Consider the following 9,080-nt stretch of genomic DNA (forward strand, 5'->3'; position numbering starts at 1 on the left):
TCCATTTGGGAACGTGGTAGAATGTTCTGTGCTGGTGTTTTATTATCATCAAAATGTCAAGAATCACAGTTGAGGAGCTGCGTCACTCAGCAAGACATGGGGGTGTGGACAGGAGGCTCAGAGGGCCCCAGCCGCTGGCCTCTGCTGGCCAGGAGGGTCCCCGGTGGCCCTCCCTAAGCACCGGGCCGCACGGGAACGTTTGTCAGCAGATGCCAGCTCATCCAGCTCCACGTGACCTTTGCCACCCAAGGACCAGTCCTCACTGTCACCCCTCGCTGGGCGGTTGCCTTGGTCACCAGGCCATGAGCTGTCGGGGTGGGAAGGCCGCCCACGTCGGAACTGCAGCCTCCGCTCAGTGCCCCGTTTCTTAAACCCTTTCCCATCTGGGCAGTTGGGTTTCTTACACTTAAAAAACCAAAAGCTATTTGAGAAGAAATGGCGGAAACACTCACTTCACAAGAGTAGCACCTGTGGCGGGAGACTGCCTGAGCACTTGGTGCCAAAAGGGCACGTTGGTGACCGAGGAGAGAGGGTGCAGGGCGGGGTGGAGCTCGGACCGCTGGGACATCCATGGGCCAGGGCTCAGTGCAGCAGGCTGTCCTCTGCCTCACCTGGGCAGGTACAGACACTCCACACCCAGCCCCTTCTGGGCTGACTGGCCGTCAGGGCACATGGGGACCCTTCGCGAGGCTGGGGCCCCACACCGTCCATCGCTGAGGCTTGGAGCTGACATCCTGGCTGAGGACCTTGCTGGAGGGGTGGCCAGGTGTGCTCAGGTCTGGGGGCAGGGCAGCCCTTCCAGGACCCCTCTGCTCCCCCACTCCCCCTGCCCCACCTCCCTGCAGGAGGAAGGGCCGCCAAGCAAGTGGGCAGATGGACGGCGCGGGAAGTGATGGGAGGCCTGAGGCAGTGGGAGGCCCAGCGGCGAGAGGCAGCGGAGTGAAGATGTGTAGCCAGGAGGGTGCACAGAGGGGAACCCTGAGACATAGAAGCCCTGAGATGTGAGGCCCCCAGAGAAGTGGGGACTAAGGCACAAAGGGGTGGGTCCCTGAGGTGCATGAAGACTCAGAGGACCTGAAGCCCAAAGAGGGGGAGGCTGATGCCTGAGGGGGCGGGGCCCGGGGCTAGAGGTGCTGAGGAGACAGTCGGGAAGAGGCAGGGGGCAGGGAGCGGCTGCAGCCCAGAGCGGAGGCCAGGGCAGGCACGGGGTGAGCCCCAGCGGGCTGAGCTCTGGCTGTGCTCATCCGGGTTCCTAGCTTCTGTGCCCGAGGACCGAGTGCCCTGCCGGCAGGAGCAGGGGTGCGGAGACCCCGGCGGGCTGCTGGCCGGGACGCTCACTTCTTGCTCTTGAATGAACTCAGGATCTTGGGCATGAACTTGCCCACCTTGCTGTCCCTGGCGTCGTCCTCCGCCGCGCCCTCCCCTGCGCCCCCGCCGGGGCCGCCCGCCTCCTCCTTCTTGCAGAAGACCTCGAAGCGGCTGTAGACGCGCTTCTCCTTGCGCATGCTCTCCATGCGTCGCAGCAGCCGGTCGCGCTCCTCGGCGCTGGCGGGCAGCGTGCGGCTCACCCGGCCCTGGGCCCCCAGGCTGTCCGAGCGGAAGATGGCCGAGCACTTGTCCTTGTCGGACATGTCAGGAGCCAGGCCGCTGGCAGCCGGCGGGCGGCCCAGCTCCGGGCTGCTGTGGGCCGGGGAGGGGGTGGGGGCCCCGCGGTGCTTCTGGCCGTGGGCGCTGATCTGCTCCAGGATGGCTTTGGTGTCGTCGCGCAGGTTGCTGCTGTACAAGGCGTTGGCCGTGGCTGAGGCCATGCGCGCCCGCGGGCTCCGCTCCTCCCCAGCGGCAGCCTCCGTGCTGTCCCCACGGCCCAGCGAGGGCCGCCGGGGGCTCTCGGGCTGCCCGTTCTCCTGCGGCGCCGGGAAGCCGCCCTCATCCTCCGCGCGCCGCTCGCTCTTGGGGCTCAGCAGCTGCCGGAGGCGCAGGGAGCCCTTGCGCAGCACCTCCATGGGGCCGGCGGGCGTCTCCTCCGCGGGCCCGGCCTTCTGGGCCTCTCCCGCGAAGGCGAGGGTGAGGCTGCCCCTCCGCTCAGGCACGGGGGGCACCGGGCTGCCCCTGCGCTCTAGCACGGGGGGCCCCGGGCTGCCCCTGCGCTCGGGCACGGGGGGCACCGGGCTGCCCCTGCGCTCGGGCACGGGGGGCACCGGGCTGCCCCTGCGCTCGGGCACGGGGGGCACCGGGCTGCCCCTGCGCTCGGGGTAGGCGGCGGTGGGGCTGCCCTGGCGCTCAGGCAATCCTGCGGTCCCGCTACCTCTGCGAGTGGGAAACCCAGGAGTGGGACTCCCCTTCCGCTCGGGGTAGGCCGAGGTGGGGTTCCCTTTTGGCTCCGAGTGGGGCGCGTCCACCGGGGGGCCGTCCTGCCCTTGCAGGGAAGAGGAGAGGCCCTGGGTCAGGAGGAAGCGGGAGGGCAGCCTGTCGGGGCCGGGGCCGCTCCGGCCCAGCGTGTCGAGTAGCTGGGCGGCCGTGAGCGTGGCGGCCCCGGGCTGCCGCTCGGCCTCCTGGTGCAGCCGCTGCGTGAAGGAGTCGCGGAGGTCGAGCAGGCAACTCTCGAGGCTGCGCCGCTCGGGCCCCGCGGCCCCCGCCTCCTCCCGCCACGCCTGGGACAGGACGGCTTTGCTGTGGCTGGAGGCGGTGACGGCCGTGGCCGGGGCACCGCTGGCTTCGCGCGCGGGGCCCTTGTACTTCTCCAGGAGCTCGGCCACCTTGGTGGAGGCCGCGGAGCGCACGGCCTCGCCCCCGGGGCCCACCGCCTCCTGCACCGCCTGCTCCTTGTGCAGCAGCTGCACCTTCTCGGTGGCGGCCCCGCCCGTGCCCTCCGCCTGTGCCGCGAAGATGAGCGAGGAGCGGAGCCGGGAGCTGCGCTGGATCAGCGGGTTCAGGCGCGAGCGGAAGGAGTCCTGCTTGGCCAGCCCCGCCTCCTCCGGGCCCTCGCGCTCCGCGCCCTCGCCGCCCCCGCTGCCGGAGCCCTTGGCCGGGAAGGCCGAGGGCCCGCGGAAGGACGAGGGCAGCAGGTCCCCGGCGGCCGCCCGGCCCCCGGACACCAGCACGTCGTCGTCATAGGCCTCGGACTCCATGGGCGCCGGCAGGCCCTCTTCCCCCGCGTCCTCCCCGTGGCAGCCGCTCAGGTAGGAGGCCAGGCGCCAGTGCCTCAGCCCCGCCCGCCCCTCCGGCCCCGCCCTGCGCTCGGGCTCTGCCTGCAGCCCCGCCTCCGGGCCCAGCCTCGCCGCTGCCTGGCAGGGGAAGCGTAGGCCCAGGTTGGGGCGCGGGGCCCCACTGGGTTCCAGGCCCCGGGGCCCGAAGGCCGGGTCTGAGCCATGGCGGACCTCGCGCGACTCACTGGACGGCACGTAGTCCAGCCGCTGGTGGGCGTCCAGGCCCAGCTCCGGGAGACGCGGCCCGGCGCCCAGGGCGAAGTCCTCGGGGTCCGCGAAGCCGGGGCGGCCGGCGCGCAGCTTCTCGAACAGGCCCTGCGGGCGGCCCGGGGCGAACTGCGGGTCCCACTGGTAGTGCTGCTGGTAGAGCTGGTCGCGGTGGAAGTGGCTGGTCTGGAAGCGGAAGTCGTCCCCGTGGGCGAGGAACGTCTGGCGGGACACCTGCCGCGCGGCCGCGAAGTTCTCCACGGCGCCAGCGCCATCGGCGGCCGCGTAGCTGTGGCGCTTGAAGGAGTCCATCTCCAGCTGCCGGGCCTGGAAGAAGCCCCGCGGGCCCGCGAGCTCGGCGCCGGGCCCGGCCTCCGCGTCCCACCTTCGCGATGGCAGCCGCAGCCCCATGTGCGGCTCCAGGGCGCCGCCCCCGGGCATCCGCGGCTCCTCCCGGCGGAAGGCCGACAGGAAGTGGCGGTCAGGGTCCAGGAAGGAGGGGAAGCCGAGGCCCTCCTCCCGGGCTGGTGGGAAGAGGAGGTGCGCGCGTTTGGGGAAGGAGAAAGGAGTGGGCGCCCCGGTCATCTGACTGGCCATCAGGGGCCCGGCCCCGGAGTACGGAGCCAGGGCATAAGCGTCCATGCGGGCCAAGGCCCCGGCCGAGGGCACCAGAGGCTCCGACTGCGCGAAGAGGATGCGGAACTCCTCGTCGAAGCTGGACACCAGCTCCCCCTGGAACACGTGCGCCAGGCTGCGGTGGATCTTCTCGAAGGACCACATGAAGCTGCGGGGGCGGGGCCAGAGTCAGGGGCGGGGCCAGGGGCAGGAGGGGCGGGGCCAGGGGCAGGATGGGCGGGGCCATGATCAGGAGGGGCGGGGCCAGGAGGAGGGGCGGGGCCAGGGGCAGGAGGGGCTCACAGCCAGGGCCTGGGGATCAAGTCTGAGAAGATGCAGGAAGGGTGACGGACTGTGATGGCCACCGGAGGAGGACCGTGGGGAGGGACCGTGGAGAGGGGTCTGCGCACCTGTAGCTCCCGCTCATCACCACGGCGCAGTCCACCAGGAGGAACTTCTCCTTCACGTGGCCCCTGAAGGACTTGCCGGTGCGGCAGTAGTAGGTGGGGCCTGCCACCGTGCGCACCCGCAAGAACTGCGGAGGGAGAGGCCGTTAGGTAGAGGGTGTCCCCGCCCCCCTCCGCCCACGTGTCCTCAGGCGTCACTCACGTCCACGTGGTGCAGGTTGACGCGGCACTTCTCTGCCGTGTCCAGGAAGTGCTGCGCGTTCATCTCGTCCAGGAGGATGTAGACGGGGACGCGGCGCGCGGCAGCCTCCAGCACTTCGCTCAGGAGGTCCACGTCAGTGAACATGTCCATCACCACGGCCACCACCTGGGGGTCGGGAAAGGCCCAAGGGCGAACCCGCTGCTGTCCCCCATTCTCCAGCCAAGCCCGGGGCCTGCGAGTCACCACAAACACCACAAAACCGCCCCGGTCTCCCAGGGGAGAAGGGTCCCGTGTGGCCGTGGGGTCAGGAGGGGGCTGTCAGAGGGGATGCAGGGCTGCTGGCCAGTGGTGGCCCATGATGGAGTCCTCCTGGAGGAGGGCTGTCCTGCTGGGGTGGCTGCCGCCTCCTGGGCAGGGGCAGGTGAGTGAAGCCCTACAGGTGCCGGCCTCTCCTGACCCTTGGGCAGAGGCACGGCCTTTAGCACCTGATCTGCCTGTCTCCGTGGTTTAAGCAGGTGCCTTTGCTGTTTACCACCTGCCCGGTGAGGACAAGAAGCCCCCAGCTCAGTCAAGGGCAGGGCTAGAGGTCACTGTCTATCCAGGCAGCAGAGGACCCAACCATGCGAGTTCCTGCGCACCAGCCATGGCCACCAGGACCACGGACAAGCAAACCGAGGCAGAGAGGCAGCCTGCGGCCTGGGGCCCCAGCCCTCAGGGACCCTGGAGGCCGCTGGGATACCCTCGCTGCCACTGGCCTCTCCCTCCCCCCCAGAGGTGCACGCGTTCCCTCACACGCCCCAGGCCTCGAGGCCCAGCTCTGGCAGTCCTGCCCCCTGCGCCCTGCGCCCGCCAGCGCACCTGCTGGGCGGAGCGGATCATCCTCCGGGCCTCGTCCTTGATGCTGGGGCTGTCGGGCGGCGGTGGCTGCACCAGCGTCGTGACCTCCGTGCCCTGGAAGCCGAAGGTCAGCGGCCAGCCCAGGTCCAGCTCAGGCACCGCCTGGTCTGAGTTCACGGGCCAGTAGGTGCCCGAGGAGCCGTCCATGTCCACGTCGGGCGGGCTGCCTTCGGGGGGCTCCGGGGCGACATGCTGCGGGGGCCGCAGGTGGCGGCTCACGTGCTCCAGCTCCTCGGGGCACAGGAAGGCGGGCGCCCCCTCGGCGGCCAGGAAGCGGGCGTAGGCCTCGGGCCCGCCCTCGGCCAGGGCGTCCACGGCCAGGCGGTAGTACTCCTTGTAGTGAGGGGGCAGGTACCCTGGCGCCAGGGGGTTGTCCCCCTGCGAGGAACTCTGGGAGCGGCGGGCCATGTTGAGGCCGGGGGCCTGGGGAGGGGCGGGAAGACGTTACAGGGCTGGGCCAGGGCAGAAGGCTGGCAGGGACCTCGGCTGGGCTTGGCGTCCGCCCAGGCCTGGGGGCCTTCCGGGCACCCAGACCGGGACGGCAGAGGGCCCGGCAGCCTGGGCCTTGCTGCCCCAGAGCCCAGGGAGAGCCCGGGGCCCAGACTCCAGCGGCAACCCCCCCTCCCCCCCTGCACCACCAGGGCCGCCTCATATCCTCGGGGGCCCAACCTTCTGCTTTGTGACCCTTTACTGCCACCGCTGCTGGTTTAATGAAAACACCCCGTCTGGGGTCTCTGAGAGGGGCACGTTCTGCTCCTGACTTTATGACAACGCTCTTCTGTGGGCCCTGGTCCTGTGCAGACAAGCGAGCGGCCACACCCCAGGCCACGCCCCTGCCTCCCCGTCCTCCCTCCACCTCGTGGGCAGCTGCCAGGCTTGGCCAGGCGAGCTCGCACAGAGCCGGTCACAGGTGTCCAGCCCGGGGAGGCGAGGCTGCACCCGCAGCCCCCAGCCCACCTGCACCCACCCTACCCTTTGACTCACCCCACCCCACAGCGCGACTTCACAGCCTCCTCCCGCCCCAGCCACGTCTGTCACCACCCTGTTCCCCGGCTTCCTTCCGGGTGGAGCGGAGCCTGTGCTGTGCCCAGCAGGCCGTCCGTCCCGGCTCCCGAGCCTCTCCGCCCACACGGCGCGCCCACCTCACAGCCCTCGGGGCCCACCTCACGTCCCGTAGCCACGTGGCCGCCATCATCCCGCCCACCCCTGCCCACTGCTCCGCCCGAGCTCCAGCCTGGAGGGTGTGGTGCCCGGGAGGCCTCTCTGCTGCCGGCCCACAGCGCACCCTCCACGCAGTGGGTGAGGGGCTGCGTGGCCGGGGCCAGGAGGTGACACCTGCCTGACCACGTTGGGGTCAGCGCTCTGTGTACAACGACCGGGGCACCTCGGTCCGCTCCCCGGGCGGGAGGTGGCGGAGCCGTGTCCGTCATCGGCGGCGGAGCTGTGCCCGGTCCCCGGCAGCCCCGTTAGACCGGGCCACGTGTCCTCGGGCGCCAGGACCAGACCAGGGAGGCCCAGGAGGGGGTGAGCTGGTCCTGCTGTGCCAGGGTCCCCGTCCCACCCCAGCAGCGGGGCCCTCTTATGTGACCACAGTGTGGGGGGCTCTCTCTGTGACCACAGTGTGGGGCCCTCTCTGTGACCACAGTGTGGGGCCCTCTCTCTGTGACCACAGTGTGGGGGGCCCTCTCTCTGTGACCACAGTGTGGGGGGCCCTCTCTGTGACCACAGTGTGGGGGGCCCTCTCTCTGTGACCACAGTGTGGGGGGCTCTCTCTCTGTGACCACAGTGTGGGGGGCCCTCTCTCTGTGACCACAGTGTGGGGGGCCCTCTCTGTGACCACAGTGTGGGGGGCTCTCTCTGTGACCACAGTGTGGGGGGCCCTCTCTCTGTGACCACAGTGTGGGGGGCCCTCTCTCTGTGACCACAGTGTGGGGGGCCCTCTCTCTGTGACCACAGTGTGGGGGGCCCTCTCTCTGTGACCACAGTGTGGGGGGCTCTCTCTCTGTGACCACAGTGTGGGGGGCCCTCTCTGTGTGACCACAGTGTGGGGGGCCCTCTCTGTGTGACCGCAGTGTGGGGGGCTCTCTCTGTGACCAGTGTGGGGGGCCCTCTCTGTGACCGCAGTGTGGGGGGCTCTCTCTGTGACCACAGTGTGGGGGGCTCTCTCTGTGACCACAGTGTGGGGGGCCCTCTCTCTGTGACCACAGTGTGGGGGGCCCTCTCTGTGACCAATGTGGGGGCCTCTCTATGTGACCAATGTGGGGGGCCCTCTCTATGTGACCACCGTGGGTGATGGGGTACTGTAGTATGGGGGGGCTGGTTACGCAGGGCCTGACCCTGCTGGGCTTGGTGGCACTGTCCCTGTTGGGGGACACATCACAGACTGTCCAGGCGCACACAGAGGGGTTGGGGGTCCCATGGGGTCAAGGACCTTCTCATCAGGTAGGACTGGCTGGGAGATGACCCCCATGGGACCCTCAACCCCCCTGCTCGGCCTCACAGCGATCCCCCAGCCTCAGGGACCTGCTCCTTTCTGGGGTCCGCACACCCCTGAACTGGGGACAGTGGGGGTCATTCCCCAGCCGGAAATGGGGAACCCCAACCGCGTGCCCCCCCACACCTGCCGCAGACGCCTGCCCTCAGGGAGGGAGGGGCTCTTTCCCACGCCCGCCGTGACTCAGCGCGAATCCGCTCCGGGCTGACCTCTGACCCCTGACACAACCCTGACGGTGCCCAGGCCCCAAGGACCCGGACCGGCAGGAAGTCCACTGCCAGACGGCGCCCCCCCAGGAGGGAGTGCGGGCTGAGGGCGGGGCCTGGGCCGGTGTGGAGGGGCCGGAGGCGGGTCCCCAGGGAAGGGGGGGGCACAGGGAGTCAGTGCGGGGAGGGGTCCAGAGGACGGGCTCCCGCCTGCAGGTCAGGGTGGTGCGGTTTCCGGGGTGCTCCCCGCGGGCGGGCCGTGCACCCCCGGGGTTAGCGGCCGCCTGGGCGACGTCCCACTGCCCGGCCTCGCCCGCCCCGCGCCAGGTGGGAACCGGCGGCCAGGGCCCCGCCCGGGGAAGAGTCCCCGGCCCGGCCGCGCGGCCCAGCCAGGCCGCGGACCTCAGCCAGGAACCGAGTGGGGACGCGGCAGGTCCACCTGGGCCCGGCCTTCCCGCTCGGCTCCTCCCGGGCCGCATCGGGCAAGGGCCTGGCGTCCCCAGCGGCGCCCCGCCGGCCCGGCCCCGCGCGGCTCGGCTCGGGGCGCGCGGCCCGCACAGGTGCCGGGAGGCCGCCCCGGAGGCCGCCGGGGCCGCACCGCCCCCCGCCCGCCCCGCCCGCCGCGGGGGGCCTACCTGGCCAGGTGCGCGGGGTCTCGGGACGAGGACAGCAGGAGCCGACCGCCGCCCAGCGGCCTCGCGGTCCGGTCGGTCCGGCAGCCACTCCCTGGCGCGGCCCGCCCGCCGCGCGGCCTGATTCACGCGCCCGCCCCCGCCCCGCCCGCTCCCGCGCCGGCCTGCCCGGGCAGCACCTGGGGGCGGGGCGGCCCCACCCGCGGCGCGCCCG

At 71.3% G+C, this 9,080-nt stretch overlaps 1 protein-coding gene across 1 annotated transcript; it reads right to left on the bottom strand.

Annotated features, from left to right (window-relative positions):
- Window positions 1-17: 17 nt before the first annotated feature.
- On the bottom strand, window positions 18-9,080 carry FAM83H (family with sequence similarity 83 member H). Its single transcript, XM_084907217.1, has 5 exons — window positions 8,870-9,080; window positions 5,496-5,957; window positions 4,638-4,802; window positions 4,439-4,563; window positions 18-4,197 (listed from the first exon to the last, which is right to left on the bottom strand). Exons 2-5 carry the CDS (start codon window positions 5,940-5,942, stop codon window positions 1,335-1,337), a joined length of 3,600 nt encoding a protein of 1,199 aa, XP_084763343.1. The 5' UTR covers window positions 5,943-5,957; window positions 8,870-9,080; the 3' UTR covers window positions 18-1,334.

This window comes from Pipistrellus hanaki (assembly GCF_964339955.1).
Source record: "Pipistrellus hanaki genome assembly, contig: scaffold_41, whole genome shotgun sequence".
Classification (NCBI taxonomy): domain Eukaryota; kingdom Metazoa; phylum Chordata; class Mammalia; order Chiroptera; family Vespertilionidae; genus Pipistrellus; species Pipistrellus hanaki.

Excerpts from the sequence above, each read along its gene's own strand:
- FAM83H (XM_084907217.1), bottom strand. The coding sequence starts at position 5,942 with ATGGCCCGCCGCTCCCAGAGTTCCTCGCAGGGGGACAACCCCCTGGCG. Across the intron at positions 4,564-4,637 it reads TCAACCTGCACCACGTGGAC|TTCTTGCGGGTGCGCACGGT; the intron begins GTGAGTGACGCC and ends CTCCCTCCGCAG. Across the intron at positions 4,198-4,438 it reads GTGATGAGCGGGAGCTACAG|CTTCATGTGGTCCTTCGAGA; the intron begins GTGCGCAGACCC and ends CCGCCCCCGCAG.